This window comes from Dermatophagoides farinae, chromosome 3 (genome assembly GCF_024713945.1).
Source record: "Dermatophagoides farinae isolate YC_2012a chromosome 3, ASM2471394v1, whole genome shotgun sequence".
In the NCBI taxonomy this organism is placed as follows: Eukaryota; Metazoa; Arthropoda; class Arachnida; order Sarcoptiformes; family Pyroglyphidae; genus Dermatophagoides; species Dermatophagoides farinae.
This window is the reverse complement of record NC_134679.1, coordinates 3,781,889-3,799,410: the sequence shown is the minus strand read 5'-3', so window position 1 is coordinate 3,799,410 and position 17,522 is coordinate 3,781,889. Positions and strand designations below refer to the sequence as shown.

The window sequence follows — 17,522 nt, the reverse complement described above, 5'->3', positions numbered from 1 at the left end:
TTTTATTTAAATTTATTTTATTTTTGAAATCACGTCTACAAAAAATGAATATGACGATCATCTTTGTGCTGGTCAAAGTGTGTGTGTGTATAGGTGTGTGCATGTGTATATTATTTTGGGCGTCCATTTCCAATTGTGTGAGTAATATTTTTATTTTGGTTTTTATTAAAAGAAAAAACAAACAAGACAATCCATTTGGCTATATGAATCAATGAATGAATTTGTAATGCAAATGCCGATATGTAGTCCATCGTTTATTTCATTTGCTTATTTGATTGCTGTTGTTGTTGATCATGTTCCAGGCGACGTTTTTTCGACATTCCACTTAAGTATGCATCACTGAATGGAGGTTGATGATCATTTTCAATGTTTTTCTGTTTTTGAATATCCTCTTTAATGATTGGTACCTATTTAATATCAAAGATACATCAAATTAGATTCAAGACATTCGAAAAAAACTACAAACCCATTCGTTCGGGACGACTGATTGCCAATCAGCAGATTCTTGTTCATTGTTTGTGATTCGATTCGTTGTGGGCGGATGCAGTCGTTGAGGTTCAGATGATGTTGCATGCATTGAATGAGTACTAGTCGAAGGTGGCATATCACTGTAGGCATCGGAGAATTCCATATCTTCCAAGGAATCCATCGAATTTGAAGGGCCATCGCTGTTTGGCTGGGGTTGTTGTTCTTGTTGTCTGCATGATCGTCTTACAATGTACGACTGAATTTCAGCATCCAATTGATTATCCTTAACAAAATCAGTGGTTATCCAGTTATTGATTCGCTGAGTGATGATCTGAGTAAGAAAATCTCTGAATCGTTGGTCAGCAATATCGGCATATTCGGTCATGAAACGCATAATCAGCGTAGATCGGGCATTTGAAGGGTCAGCAAAACAAGCTAAAATTGGAAAGAGTCATAATTGAATAATGATTAACAATAAATCTTACCGTCACAGAAATGAATATAAGCATTCATAAGGTATTTAACAGCATCAGTCAGCTCATCCCCGAAGGTTTCATCATTATTCGATTGCATAATTTTATTAAAAAATTTAATCAAAGTCTCTTGAACAAAATTCCTGAATGATTCAACGTGATCAACACCGGTTGCAGGTCTCATTTTGGCCTAAAAAATTTGAAAAAATGGTATCAAAAGTCAATCTTAAAAGTGCCATATTAAACTTACGACAATGTCGGTCAATAGTGTAGGGTGATTGGCAATCATCGTTTCAATGTCTGTACGAACATCAGTTCCATCATGATTATTCATTAGGAAAACTCGAATCGCACGCTGTAAATGTTGTCTAAGACGGGCAAAATCTCGGAAATTTGAGTTTATCATCTGATACAGATCCTGGAAATTCAGGCTTTGAAACAAATATGACAACATATTCGACAACATTGATTCGTCATTCGAATTCAAGAGATTTAAATTACGTATATAGTCTTGGATTCGAGGCGATTGCTGATGATCACCCGATTGGAATTGTAAACCAGCCTGTGAAGGCAATTGATTGATTCTTCGAAGCAAGTAGTCGATAAAATCAAAAAATTCCCGACTTTCGTCCGAGGTTGGAGAATCACCTTGATCCAATTGAGTGAGATTAAGCAAACTTTCTCTCATTGAATTCAAAATTCCCAGGTCATTATCTTCACCATTAAGAGCGGAAGATCTAAAGTTATTAGGGATGTCACCCATGATATTATTTTGACCAAACATTTGCATCAGTGGTTGTGAAAAAGGCATTGTACCAAAATTTGTGGCTGAACGAATCTCGGGCATCGTATAGGTTGAATTACTAAGAATCAATTGAATGCAACAAATTAATAAAATAGATAAGTAAAAATAAATTCTTACCAATTTAAGAATGGATCAAAACGAGCCGAAAACAATTGCAATGGATTGACCATTGGATTATTTGAATTGTTTTGATTCGAACTACCGTTATTATTTATTGTGCCGGTAGTAGCGGCAGCCGAAGAGTTTGGATTCGATTCACCTGTAGGAGCTTCATCTGAATCCACAGGAGGATTTGAAAACTGTGCTGTTGTGTTGATGCCATTGGCACTATCTTGCTGTGATTGTGGCTCGATTGGATTGGTATTTGGGTTTTGGTTCATTGCATTGAACGCAACATTACTTGCATTATTAATTAAATCATTGAAACTGACATTTAAATCTGAAATCGAAAAATTACGAATCGCACGAGTTCCGAGGTTTGTACTATGTCCATCAATTGTTGCATCGACTTCCATTAGCAATATGGGTGATTGTGCTACAAAAACACTTCCGGGAATCGATCCTAATGATCTGAACATTGAATTATTGTTACTTGGAGCTGCATTAGTCGGCAGACGATTATCACCACTTGGTACAGGAGGAGAAACAAATTCATTAGATGGACTTGAAGAATTTGAGTTTCTTTGCTGAACGTTTTCCGAATCTGTTTCTGTAGTAGAATTATTTTGATTCTGATTCGTATTAGTGGTAGCGGTAGCAGATGCATTAGGATCGTCATTAACGTTTGAAGCGCTGGCAGTTATGGTAAAATGTGTATCGACGTTAGAAGCTTGTTGTTGTTGATGTGGTGATCCTAAAACATTCAAGGTGATTGGCGAATTAGCATCGTTCGGATTGATAGATAAATCAGTCAACGAATGAAATACGTGTGATAAATGGTGAACGATTCGCATAATGATAGAAAAATTATTCTGAGATTGTCTATCAATATTATTGGTGCTTGAATCGTTCTGTTCTTCTGGAGTTAATGATCGAATCCATGTTTCGAGGTAAGGTTTCAGACGATCCATATAAGAAATAACATCAGAAAAGCAGCGTGCATAATCCGCCAATGTGATTGATTGATTATCGCCAAACGCATTCATCTGATTCCCTCTTGGGAGATGTGAGGGATCTTGCAAGATCTGAAAATTGGTTTCAACATAACCAAGCAGCTGACGAATATGATTGAATCGAGCTCGGATATTTGACGATGCGGCATTTCTTCCACCTGCTCCACTTGGCGAAGATGTTGCTCCGACCGCTGAATCAGATGCGTTCGATTCATTAGAACTATCTGAGCCTGGACGTTGGGAGAACAATTGTCGCATGACTTGATTGATAATATTGGATGGTTCCGTTGGAAAGGAGCCCATGAAAACCGATGAACCATCATCGGAACGAAAACTTTGAAATCTAGAACGATTTCGTTCGTTTTGTTGCTGATTATTATTTTGGCCATTTGAACTATTATTGGCTGTATCGTTTTTGGGTGGTGGAGCACGTTTGACCAGATGAATCACTTTACCGTTGTCAATCTCTGTAAAGAATGTAACAAGAGTCAATTTAATATATTGGACAATAAGAATGGATGATAGGACATACTATAATCTTTGAAAGTTTTATCATCGGCTAATACACGGCCACAAAAAATCATTCTCTGGCTTTCTGGTTCAATATTGAGAGTGGATGAAATTTTTTCCTTGAATGCCCGAATTTTAATCTAGGTGAACAATAATCATCGAAATGAAAGTAAAAATCAATATCGAAAACATAAATGATGATATGTATAAAATTATTAATTACGAAAGAATTAAAAAAACACTTACATCATTTTCAACTTGAAATTGATAATTTTTTGAATCAATTGTTTTGATTGTTACTGTAATAAGATCCGATATAATTGCATCAGATGGTGATGAAGGTGCTTTTTCATCTCCTCCGGATGTTGTAGAATGATCCATTATGATCTGAATCTATGATTTAAAATGAAATGAAAATCTTGACAATGATGATGATGATGATGTAAATAAAAATCGAAAATCGATATATATTGTCAACCAATCTGATGAAACGTAGCGAAATTCTAAAAATCAATAATGACTAAAGGTCCCAACCACACACACACACACACACATATACACACACAGTGGCAGCAACGGCAGCTGTTATAAACACGAAAAAAAAAATAAAAAAAAAAGATGAACAAGGGAGAGAAAAAAAGAATTTAACAAGAAAAATATAACTATGCGCATGCGAAAAACATTCTTTATGCATATAAATGGCCCGTCATAATAAACGTTTGGTAGAAAATATTTCGATAATAGATGGCACCACGTGCATAAAAAAAATGAAATATGATTTCATACAAAAAAAAAAAATCAAAAAAGAATAAAAAATTCAAAACTCATCATTTTCAAATATGGCAATGAAAAAATACATTTATTTATTTATTATTTATTTCGAATCAATCAAGAATGATTTGAATGATATTTACACCCACCCACACACACACACACACACAGACACACATGTACAAACACGCCCACACATAAATACAATAAGATTCATATCTTTGTTTGTGTTAGTTTAGCAAAAAAAAAAAAAAAAAAAAAAAAAAAAAGACAAATACTTATGAATACTTATTTTGTGCAAATATTATCAATAAAGATAGTTACAAATATAAAATGGTTTCGATCATTTATATGAACAAAAAGATCAGAATAAAATGTATCTAAATAGCTCGACGAATTTCGTTTTTTTTTTGCATATATGATGTGAATGGAAGCAAAGAGAAAAATGATCAGTAAAAAAACAAAATAAAAAGATGTTGAATGTTTAAATAGATATATGTACAAATGAATAGGAAAATATTGTCTTATAAAATACACAATACATATGGCCATTCAATGAAACAATCGAATGGAACATAATCAAGTAATAACAAGAAATATGGTTTCGTTTCTGAGCCACATTGATGATACGTATTAAAATTGATAAAATTTTTTTTTTTTTTAATATCAATAGTAGTCCCGTATGTTCGTGAACAGATCCTATTTTATCCCCACAATTTTTTCTGGATCATGGTAATAAATAAATGTGAATGATAATAAGGAGCCAATGTTTGCTTGTATTGAAACGAAAAAAAATGAAATACAAGGAATTGTCATCCATGTTTGTTTTTGTGTATTTATGTATGATATTCATCGAAGTGGGGAGTAACCATATCACAATGACAGTGTGTGCATGAAAATTGTCACATTGTATTAATGAAAATTATTACAGGGCTCATCACTATTAAATGGTTTTTCATCGTGTGCTATAAGCATCACAATAAAAATCAATCATCCGATTGAATGATGGATTGATTACGCATATTGTTTGTTACTATGAAGAGGATGATGATGATTTACATGATGATGATGATGATTATGGGCAGCACGATAGGTTTTTGTTATGGTCGTTTTATCAATTGGATAGCTGCCTTCATCTTTTTTACGCATTCGATATACGATAAACATAACCATCAGAATGGCACACAATAATCCGACCACAGTCCCACCGATGACAGCTATTTTTACCAAAGAAAGAAAGTTAGGTAAGGTTTCAAAAAAAATACGATACAAAAACATACCTGCAAGGATTCCAGGTCGAGCAAAGAATGATGCCGAAGCTGATGGCGTACGCGGGGGAATATATTTCGGAGGTGTAACATAATCTGGAAATTCGACATCATCAATACTTGGCGTCATCATTGGTGGTGGCTGACTGGTTGTTGTGGTCGTAGTAGTTGATGATGACGTAGTCAGAGGACGTATGGTCGATGTTGTCCATGAGGGAATTTCTACAATTGATGATTCTGTAGTGCTGCTGCTGCTAGGCACAACTACGGATTCTTGATCTATATTGGAAGCTAAATCATATACAATAGATTAAATAATTTTATTCATAGATGAAAATTCCCATCTTACCTCCAGAGCCTTCTATACCGTCATCATTATTATCAACACAATCACCAGATCCTTCCAAATCTTCATCATCGATAGGAGTTTTGCAAACTTTAGATTTGGGCGTCATTGGTGAAGAACTGTAGACTGTAGTTGATGTGGATGATTTCTGGGACGTTACAATAGGCTTCATGGTTGTAGTCGTGGTCGTCGTTGTTGTAGTAGTTGTTGTCGATGTTGTCGTGGACGTCGATGTGGATGTTGTCGTAGATGATTGTTTATCATTGATCGAGTCAGCAGCTCCGGAGCCATCAATTTCAAGATCATCATCATCATCTTCTTCATCTTCATTTGGATTGTTTGGATTCCGATGGTGTCCACTACCTTCGGCAATGTCCAAAAAAGGATCATCTTGTTTGCTATTATGTCCTCCACGTTTTTCGTTAGGGTTTTTATTTCGAAAATCGGTTGATGTAGGAAGAAACGATGAGAAACTTTCGCCATTATTATCGATATTCAGGTCATGATGGTGATTGCGACGAATAGATGATGATCGGCCGATCATTGATGGATAATTGTCGTAATGAGCCTATAATTGTTCAACAATCAAAATGCAAAGGAAAAATTAGTTAATCGAATAGAATCCCATTGTTTCTAATGGCAATAATAATGATCGTTTCCTGATCAAATTTCAATAAAAAAAAATACAAATATTCAATATTCTATGATCATATCATCATAATTACATAAAAACGATAATCTAATCTAATTGAATAATTCGATTTGTCCTTTATTATGGGTTATGCCAATGAAGTGAATATTAAGTGAAAATCATTCGAAATTCTATGGAATCCATCCGCCACATAGACACATCATCAACAGTGGGATTATAATTTATTAACGAATCGAAAAATGTTCATCTATCTATCAATTGAATTTCGGTTGATCGGTAGTTCTTCTTTTGAATCCATAAACATTTTGGCTAATAATAGTCATGAACAGAATAAGAGCTTCATCTATAGTTTCGATATGAATCAAACTTGCAAGCCAGTCACTTTGTTGTATCGTATGTCAACTATTATGCTACGAAGCTTTTAGCATCCATCAAGATGGCAAATGCGGCGATGATTACAATCAAACTATAAAAAACCAACAACTAACAAATAGCTCTTTCACTTATATATATAGTGAACAAGCTAAATACAATACAAAAAAAATTGGCTTGAACTTGTTTATCGAGTATATATTATAAACCCCAAACTATTCAAATAGTTTCTTTTGATTTTAAAATCATAAATAAATAGGAATCGAACACTCATCTACCATGGGCATGCATGCATACATAAATGGTACTGGAATAAATCAAACAAATCGAGAAACAGAAACAAATTTTTTTGTTCTTTTTTTTTGGCAAATCCAAAAAGGCAAGTTTCCTTTTCTGGCCAGAAAGCGAAAGTAATCCAAACACACACACACACACATGAAGGAAACAAACATAAAAAATGTGAGAAAAAGAAATTCTAGTTATCCACAATCGTTTGCAAGGACAGTAAAGATGTGAAAATTCAAAAAAAAAAAATATTGAATGCTCAGCCAAAAAAAAATCGACACATCAAGACATTGCTGTCACTATATTTGATCGATACAAATTATAATCTACATGCGTAATGGATCAAATATTTAAATAAATAATCGACAAAAAAAACATCGATTCTATTCAATATTTGATTTTGAATGAAAAAATATGCGGAAATGTATAAATTTTATACAATCGATATGGAAAAAGATGAAAAACTAATGGATCGTTAGATTAAAAAAAAATTTCGGTAGATCGATTGGGATTAGTAGGAAAGATCGAATAAATGGTCATTTATTTCATTGAAGTTTAAATCTATAATGATCATCACCATCATGCATGGAAAAATTAGGTTATAGAAGGATTGTAAATTTAACATTGATTGGATTCGTGTTTATACACAACAAAATTTGATTAACCAAATGTCATAAACTTTGCGAACTTTCCATAATAAAAAAAAATCACTAAATCAAACCTAAAATTAAATTCAATGAGTTTGATTTGATTTCAAGAATCGTATTGGCAAAAAATATTGAACAAGATAAATTAATATAACTCCATCTAATTTTAATAGAGGCATTATTAATATCAATCATAAAATTGGCACTATACAACGTCATCGGTTTAGGTCACTGTTTTATGATATCAATAATTTGAGCTATCCACCAAACACACAATATCTCGATGATTATTGCTTCAATTTAATCAATAATGTGGATGCAATGAAATAGACAAACAAGGATATGATCAACAAAATCTGTTGCATAATGTATGCTAAATCATAAAATTTGAAATTTGGATGACAATATTAAATAAGCAAATATGGCTCTCAAAACTTCAATTTAACTTTGCCTGTCTATAATGTTTCCTTGACCAGAGACAAAAAGATTATTTTAATCAGATAAAATATGCAATTATAACATCAGCCCACTAAATCAACAAAGACACTGACAGGGTTGATAATAATTTATTACGATTGGAGAACAAAGGGATAAAAAAACAAACGACCTACGGTCATCAAACTATTTTTAAGTTAAAAAACTAACTTAGCCAATTAAACATTTGTAATCAGGGATCCTAGAATAATTCCGGGGTATTTAATCTTGTCTAAAAAAAGATGGCTGAAAATCAACAATAAGCCGAAATGGAACTTTAACACAAACAAAAAAATAAATAAATTGTCCAAATTTACAGCGATGACCAGTGAAAAACAAAGTCATCAGCCATTCTGATCACACAAACACACACACACACGGGCAACATAGATGAAATGTATTAACTTATTAAATTGGAAATGACCATTTCGATTTTGGAGAACGACAACTTTTCAAATTGGATCTGCTTAATATATTCCATATAAATGTATGTCCACATATTTGAAACTTTGTGTGTGTGTGTGCATTTATGTGTGAATTAGAATGGATCGACTTGAAAGTCGATTATTATATATGATGATGACTGACGAATTCGTTATCGACTCATTTGTTCCTATGCTTTTCCGTTGTTTCCTATTGATTTCGATTTCAATATTTGTTGGAGACAAAAGAAAAGATTGAAAGACACTCATGTAGGGTGGTAATAGTCAAAAAAAAAATATAGACAATTTAACGAAGAGAATATAAAAAAGAGAAAAATTTTTGTCCATTCGACTTGTTGGCACCAACACCCATGGAGTGAAAAAAAATGTGTCGGCATTCACAATATTTGCAAGTGAAAAACCATAATTTCTCAGGATATTGAGGTAAAAGGACAGCTTGTATTTTTTATTTTATTTTATTTTGGTTCATTGTCAACACCGACACACCTTTCGGCAAAAGTTTCAAAAACCATCATATCAAGAGCCCGATAGACAGTGTAAATTTCCACACAAAAGGACTCCTACAATGGCCTAGATGTGTCATTTAATATATTAGTTCAATCGACTTAGTTAGTTGACCAAAAGATCACAAATGAATAAGCAAATTTTGAAGTAGACAAGTTTCGAGGCAAAATTAAAATTAGTTGAATCTCATTAGAGACAAAAAGAAACAAAACAAATAAGAGAAAAAAATCAATGAAATTTTAAGAACCATAAAATAGCGTATAGAGATCAGGCATTACAGAAATTTATATGAAGATCGATCCATTCATGTTAAATGTTTGTCCGAAAAAAAAGTTGCAGCCATAATTATTACTATTATTATCATTTCTCATTTGTGGAATTGTTCCAGATATAGTCTCTCACAAGGCTACGGGATTTTCTGTTCTTTTTCTGGTCGATCGTTTGGGCGTCAATGAGATGAACGAAGGAAAAAAATCACCACATATATATCAGTTGTTCACTGTAATAGACACAGTGTATTTTCTCAAGTTTTACAGGAATAAATGAAAATAAATTCTTTGTTTCAACAAATATACACACACACACCAACCACAGTAACTTGAATCGATAAAATTGAATCGACAAAGGAACAATCGTTTGTAGTTTTTACAAGAAAAAAGTTGCTAAAAAATTCATTATATTCTTTATTTATTTTCACAAATAGATAAAACATTAAATGATTTGCGACGAATTTATGCATGAATTTTTTTCAAACATTGTTCCTCGATGATTATCACATACACTCCGATACTAAAACATTAGTTTTGAATTCAGAATCATTTGAATCAGACCAAAAATGACCATTTATATCATCAGTATCATTATCAATGATATTGCATTCATAATGAATTAACTTTTATACACACAAAGATGTGCTTATGTTGTGTGTATATAATGCTAATAATAGGCCACAAAAAAGTCATCAAGATGCAAGCATCATTACCCATCATATTTAAACATGTCAAGCAACAATCTTAACAACGATGGCCATTGGCCAACGTCTTACGAAAGAATTCAACTGGTTGCAACAGAATTAATGTGACAAGAAAAAAAATACATTCATGATTGAAATGGAATTTGATGTTTTTGAATGGCCAGCTTCTATAGAAAGATTCACTCAGAAAGCCTTGAAAGAAGCTTTAAAATTGGATGTTATAACTTTGATTTTAACGATTTCATCATATGAATCATTTTTTTTTTCATTGAAGCAATAAGAATAAGAATTCTGTTTATAGTTATATAAAGATTGTGTAATGTTTTTGGAATCTAAAGAAAATCACCTACGATTTTTTCTAGAATGAATACTAAATTTTTTTAATATTTCGTGTCAGCAAAAGACTTATCCAAGAATGGAAAATAGTGGATACCATTCGGGAATATTTTAGCTATTCAAAAGTTGTTGTTCTATTCACATAAACAGGGCAAGTGGGTGGATGCACTGAATGAAGTAAAAGGTCAAATGGCCAAGAACCATCTGCTTGCAGTTTTTGTCGTTGTTATATGAACGACAATAACAAAAACAGGACACACGACTACAAACAACGGTGGCGATCCAAGATGTCTTTGAGTGAGGAAAATTTAAACAGTAATGTTAAAAGCATTTAGGGTCAAAGCTAAAATGGACATATGTTTGACCCGGACATGTTCTATTGATATAGACAATACACAACCATCATCATCTTGCATCTTTACCACATCTAAATGATCAAATCAATCCGAAACGGAAGGAAACATTTATGCAATCAACAACAACAACAACAAAAAAACAGCTAAACAAACGATAAGCCAGTGAGATAAATGAATAGCTAATGGAAAAAATGTCAACAAAAGCAGCAACATGCATTAGAGTCATAATGACATCATCATTGTTGTGACTATGAAATTAATACCGACGAGATTTGCAAAAAATTCGAAGCAGCAAAAAATACAACAAGAATCATTCGAATGATGTATTCGATCATGGCCACACAAATATGATCGATTATGTAAATTCTTTTTTTTGACAGAAAATCAAGCCAATAGAACTTTCTAAGATTCTTTTAATACAAAAACCAGTCCCTTGTTTATCTTGATCATGATCATATTAGAAAATTAAACGAGATATAAATCATAAAGGACGGCCGATGACTTATATGCTCATCATTGATTATGGACATAAAATGATTACACATCTTATTGGCAACATAAAGCATCAGCTGGATAAATAAGGCTTGGTGAGTAAAGCAAATAAATGAATAGAATGCAATTTGTTTTTTTCCAGTCTGACGATTATCATCAAATATAATAAATGAGCCACAATGTATAGGTTTACACATTTCCACAAATCAGGTAGACAAATCTCATCATTATTATCATCATCATCAAGAATAAAATATTTACATATGATAGTTTTGTCTTATTCATAAAAAAAACTTGGAAAACTTTTAGACCATGAGAAGAATTAACCGTAAAAGAAGAGTAAAAAAGTAAAGAAAAAAAGTTCAACCCTTTTACGATTCTATGCATTCCATGAGTTTGATGATAGTACTAAGGATTTTAGTCTTAAAAATGCTACTATACAGAGTTACTTGTTTCATGACATTGTGCGAAGATATTTTATCATCGAAAATGAGTATCAAACAGAAAAAAAATCCAACTTATAAGAGCCACACAAACCGTCATCATGATTTATGGGCATTGATATCGACCGACACACACACACACACACATCAACTATAGATTATATTCCATCACACATAAAAGGCGACAAAAATCATGGCACCAAAAAAAACGGAAAATGTGAACGAACTTAATGAAACGTTCTTACGTTTATAGACATGATGATGATGATGATGATGACATAATAATAAAAAACTAAAGAAAGTGAGTTTCACAGATCACAATCTTGGATACATGGATCAAGATTGAGTAAGTCATTTCAGTTGTATAGTGTCAAATTTAACTTTAAAACAAGAAAAAATTTAATCCCCATCAATTCACGAATCAATTCATCACAATCTTATTTTCGACTCATTGTCTAGAATTTTTAAAATATTCATGTTTAAAAAAGAAACCAGCCCATATAGAATTGAACATTAGCTTTACTATAGATAAACACATGGTCATAATTTAACCGATATTCGTTTTGGTTTGTAATCATCGTGATTTACCATATTTATTGTTTGTTTGGATTTGGATCTGCGTTTCTAATTGAAAAATTCTGCCAACCTTTTGTGTGTGTGTGTGTGTCTTAAAAACAGCACTAACATTGAGGCAGATGATTATGATGGCCACCAGCCGGTATAGTTTAAGGCTCACTTGAGCCATACAGACAAATTAACAGTCCTTATGGTCAGTTTGGTTTTTCCTGTAGGTTAAAAGCTTTTTCAAAGCTGAAGCTTCACTATAGTGTAGAAAAACAGACTCATGGCCTATGGCCACATTTGGAAAATCAAACAATCAATGTGTCCAGCACATTGCATACTTTTGATGTTGTCCGCCGGACAACTAACGAACATATAGACTATTTGTTGAGGTTCAATCAACGAAAAAAAAGGAAATTATTTTAACACTTAAATTAGGACTGAAAAAAAATCATCGAGAGGATGTTTTCCCAATAACAGTAACGACAAAACTGATTAGATGTGACTTTTTAAATAAAAACAGATGTCAACGGACAATGAATTCTTTTGACGTTTCATAGCAGTTTAGAAACAGTTCCAAATTCAATGGCTACACAGTCATTTCTCTAAATTAATTAATCAACCATTCAATTTAGCAGCTGTTCCATCAATCGCTCAATTTATTTATTGATTTCAAACGAATATAACACAATTTTTTCCAAAGATGAACAAAGAATAGATAGGAAAAATCAAAAAAAAAAATCTTTTGATTTTTCATTGGTTGCTACTGGTAAATATAAAAGTATTACCATTACCATGTCAACTATAATATCAAAAAATATAAAAAATGTGAAATATAGTGTCGGCAAGAAAAGATGAGATATCAGAGAAAAAAAGTGGTGATAATAAAAAAAAACTGTCAGCTTAAAAAACAACAAAGAAAAAACCGGCTAACTACAAAAAAAATAGAGATTAAGAAGCTTGAATAAAAAAAAAGATTCGAAATACTGGTCATTCATTCTATTCAGACCAAGTTGATAATGGATAAAAAAAGATTCACTAGTCTAGGACCTAGTTTGTCGTGCCATTTGATCGTTATAGTTAGTATGTTCATAAAAATAGACAGATAAATCAAAATTTGGATCAAGGACGATGAATCATCATCATTATAGAATGATGATAATATCCGAATTTTGTAAACAATTGTCACGTTTTTACGTTCTTTTCATTATCGATTTCGTTTCGATGTTGTTCGACATATACAAACTTGTCGATGACTACCATAACGACATCTTCAACAGTAATTCTGTGTGCTATGTCTTTTTTTTCATTGGATAAGATGATGATGACGATGATGGGTGACCTAGGACATTTTCTCCTGGCATCTTTTTGCTTGTAATGTCTAAATAAGGATATCAAATATAAAATGGCGACTGACAAACAAGACCACTTGATGTATGTGTGATATGATTTCGACAGAATGATTTTTTCATTTTGATTAACATGTCATTTATAACTCTCAATAATCTATAGTTGGAAAATTCAATGACTAAAATAAAAATCAAATCAAAAAAAAAAATCTAAATCGATTATATCAAAATGAGGATATCAACATACAAAATACACACACACACACACACGATCAAAGTAAACAAGCCTTTTAGCATCAATGTAATTATGAGATGTACACATCCATCGATTTGAAGAGAAAAATGAAAGCAAAAATAAAAATTGACTTGCCTTTTCGGTCGATACTGTCGTCGTGGCGATTATAATTATCATCAAAAGCGGCAATAAAAATAAAGATAGATTCTTTATAGGAATCAAATTTACAATGAATTGCCATATTAATCGCCGATCTGAGAGCAATATCGATTGTGATGAACACTTTGAATATGTAATTGGCATCGATAATGAGGATGATGATCGAACACAATGATGTGTATGTCTTTTATCTATGGAACCATTTAATGTCCATGTTGATGAATCACTATTTAGAGATTGCTGCTTGTGAATAATAGTTGTTGGTTTTAAGCTATAGCCTGGTCTGTTTTTAGATCGATGCAGACATTTCCATTTTAATCTCGATGTCGATGACATCGATGTCGACTCGTATAAGTTGGATGACATTTCCATAATTGTTTCGAATTTTGATTTTCAAGCCAAATGTTTTCAAGGTGTTTTCAATGGAAATATTAAACCATTGATTTCAATGATAATATGGTGAATCAATATGAACAAAATGAGCTAATCGATGCCAGATGTGGGCATAAACACACACACACACACACATCTACATCAACGAAAATAAAAACAAAAATAAGCAGAATTTTTTAGGATAATCTTGATTTCAAATAGCATTCAACAATCATCCTGGCAATTATAGAGCTGATGATATGACAACAACAAAAGATACTGATGGTAAAAAAATTTGTTTGACTTGATTATTCTAGATGATTTTTGATCCATGTCAAAATTTTACATAGCAAACAAGAATCGATTCAAATAAACGCGAGAAATTAAACCAAAAAAAAAAACAAACGATGGACGATTCCAAAAAAATCGAATGTAGGATTCACACTTTTGGGATGGCAAATTGGATGGCTTGGTTGATGCAATGCACGTGTTGACAATAATTGTTTGAAATTGGATAAGGATCGTGCACAATTTGAACTAGTCGAAAATGACCGACATTGGCTGTATAGAGCCGGTCGATAGAACAATGAATTTTAGAGTTTGACAAACTTACAGAGATTGTTGTTTTATTCATTCAATAGCCACTATCTACATTCATATCGATTCTTAAGGAAAATTTTTAGTAAGTTGATTTTAGTTGGCCAACAAACAGATGTATATAAAGATGTTGCTGTTTGGTCGGGTTATTGGCGCCCGAGTTGAACAATTTGTGACTGAAATACACATATTCACAAATATATAACGACAGTGATAGATTCGATTCTATCGACGGCTAGATGGATGATGGGAGCATTCAGTTCTTATGATCATGATGATGATGAACTTAAAACATTAAATTAAAACAAATATATAATATACAGAAGAACATATGTATGGATATATGAATAAAGACGACTACACACAATCCAAAAAGCATACAGAGTATGAAATAAAATAGAAGAGGAGATGATATATATGATTTAAGACAAGTTTGGCCGCGGCCAACGCGCGCGGTAACTATCATCATTATATTACTTATATGATGATCATATCAATACTACTAGCAATTGGATATTTGAAAAACTCCTACGACACCCTATACAAGTAGTGGTAGTTTGTAAAGTTGAGACGACAGCCTCTTTGTAGGGTGGACAGGTGGAATAAATACCATGTTATGTTACATATATGAATACCCTATGTAGTTGTATCCGGTCAATCATCACCCTCCTTGTATACTATCACACAGTGTACACGTACTCAATTTTCCACATTCCTCAGCGTTTTTCTTTTGTCCGTTCGGTTTTTTTTTTGTGCATGCGCATCATCGTTAGAGTCTCGTATACACACAATTAAACCCCCTGCTCCAAAATATACAAAAAAAAATTGTTCACTCCCTCCTCGATTGTGTGCGGGAAGTAGATATTATTGTACCACAACAAACAAAAAGACAGTGAAAATTAAATATGCTTGTCATGCCACCTAGGAGAATTTAATAGAAATCATTGAAAATGAAATTTGATTAATTCTAATTCTAATTAGAGTGATGTTTGTGCATTAGAGAATCTTATTATTTTTTATGTTCCTCGTGTACTTTAATCATTAAATCAGTTGTGACTTTAATGGCAAACAAAAACAAACATTGAAACATATAACAGAAATTCAAGCATAAGAACAATATGATGAATGAAGAGAGACATGTCGCACTAGAATTTGTATGGCCACTCCAATTTGTAGACTAATTCTGGTCATTTCCTGTTTAAGCATTTCCCTTGCCTTTTTTGCTTCAGCTAGCGGCGATGAATCGGTCATTCGTAAGCTATATTCTTCGATCGATTGTTTGGTCGATCGGTCTTCGTCGTTCAATTCTTGTAGCCGTAATGACCTTGCCTCGAGTTCTGATTCTGCCTGATCCAATGATTGTTTCAATTCAATGGCTCGTTGGCGAACATTGATCCATTCAGCCAGTATGGTATTGCAATTCTGATGTAGATAGTTTTCTTTTGCCGCGATCTTATCCAATGCAGTTTTCATTTCGGCCGCTATTCCGGTTAGCATTCCTTCCGTTTGGCTAAATATGGATTCAATATTGGTATGGTGACGACGTGCAGCTTGCAAATGAATTCTCCATTCGTTGCTTATATCGTTAGCCGTTGTCAACATAGTCATACGATTTTTGCTTTGGTTTTTCATGAATCGATGAGCATTCATCTGCGGTAAAATACGTTCCAATTCCAGCTTCCATTCAGACAAATCAATTCGTGCGGCTTGTATCATCTGTTGTCGTAATTGTTGTTGATGATTGCTTTCCAGCGATGCGTCTTGCCATTCCTCATTATCATCCTCGTGAACGACTAAATCTGATTCTGTTTCCAAATAGTCTTCAAACTCTTCTTCCAATATAATTTCATTTTCCTGTTCATCATCATCAATATACTCATCGTCGTCGTCTTCGGATTCAATTTGGATGCCATCACCAGATCGCACTATGATTTCTATATGAACTTCATTGCTCTTATATCTCTCCAGGAATAGTTTGTCGGTCAAAGTGGAAAGCAAAGCGATCACTTCAGCACCATAACCAAGTTTGAGTCGGCTTTTAGAAACATCACCAACACCATATGCTTGTGATGCACCAACAATCTTGTCGATAGTCAAATTTGGATCATCAAAACTGTCCACTTGAATCTGTTGTCGACCATCGTTCAATTTGTTCAGCAAATATGAACTCATACAACAAAAGGCGAAAAATTGCTGTGCTTGATTAATTTGTTTGCTGAAAAAATATCGATGTATTGGTGGGCATTTAAAGTTTGAAACAAATTCTTTAGTATAATCTAGGGCCAACAATTTTTCATTCAGTTCGTGCATTTTTTCCAACAATTCTTCTGAAATTTCTTCCGAGGAGATACTTTTCGCTGAATTTTTCGTAACACCAGGCATTGTTCAAAGTTTACAAGTGTTAACCACAAAATGGCCAAAAATTTAAGACCCGGTCAAAAGTTATTTGTGTTGTTTTGCGTTGAATTACAAGAATATTCTTAGTTGCCATGGAATTTAATTTTTTTTTATGGTCACAT

At 33.0% G+C, this 17,522-nt stretch overlaps 3 protein-coding genes across 4 annotated transcripts; all 3 read right to left on the bottom strand.

Moving 5' to 3' along the window:
- On the bottom strand, window positions 1–3,936 carry LOC124495281 (uncharacterized). Its single transcript, XM_047058629.2, has 7 exons — window positions 3,615–3,936; window positions 3,391–3,508; window positions 1,864–3,325; window positions 1,192–1,804; window positions 954–1,131; window positions 467–903; window positions 1–407 (listed from the first exon to the last, which is right to left on the bottom strand). Exons 1-7 carry the CDS (start codon window positions 3,747–3,749, stop codon window positions 255–257), a joined length of 3,096 nt encoding a protein of 1,031 aa, XP_046914585.2. The 5' UTR covers window positions 3,750–3,936; the 3' UTR covers window positions 1–254.
- Window positions 3,937–4,198: 262 nt separating this feature from the next.
- On the bottom strand, window positions 4,199–15,391 carry LOC124494561 (uncharacterized). Of its 2 annotated transcripts, XM_075729713.1 has the most exons (5): window positions 15,020–15,391; window positions 14,011–14,563; window positions 5,757–6,321; window positions 5,420–5,698; window positions 4,199–5,356 (listed from the first exon to the last, which is right to left on the bottom strand). In XM_075729713.1, exons 2-5 carry the CDS (start codon window positions 14,404–14,406, stop codon window positions 5,154–5,156), a joined length of 1,443 nt encoding a protein of 480 aa, XP_075585828.1. In that variant the 5' UTR covers window positions 14,407–14,563; window positions 15,020–15,391; the 3' UTR covers window positions 4,199–5,153. The 2 variants fall into 2 exon arrangements, with proteins under 2 accessions (XP_075585828.1, XP_046913704.2); XM_047057748.2 differs by lacking the exon at window positions 14,011–14,563 and having other exon boundaries at window positions 4,788–5,356; window positions 15,020–15,173.
- A 624-nt stretch (window positions 15,392–16,015) lies between these two features.
- Window positions 16,016–17,509, bottom strand: IFT57 (intraflagellar transport 57). The gene has a single exon (XM_047058538.2). It carries the CDS (start codon window positions 17,383–17,385, stop codon window positions 16,105–16,107), a length of 1,281 nt encoding a protein of 426 aa, XP_046914494.1. The 5' UTR covers window positions 17,386–17,509; the 3' UTR covers window positions 16,016–16,104.
- Window positions 17,510–17,522: the final 13 nt, after the last annotated feature.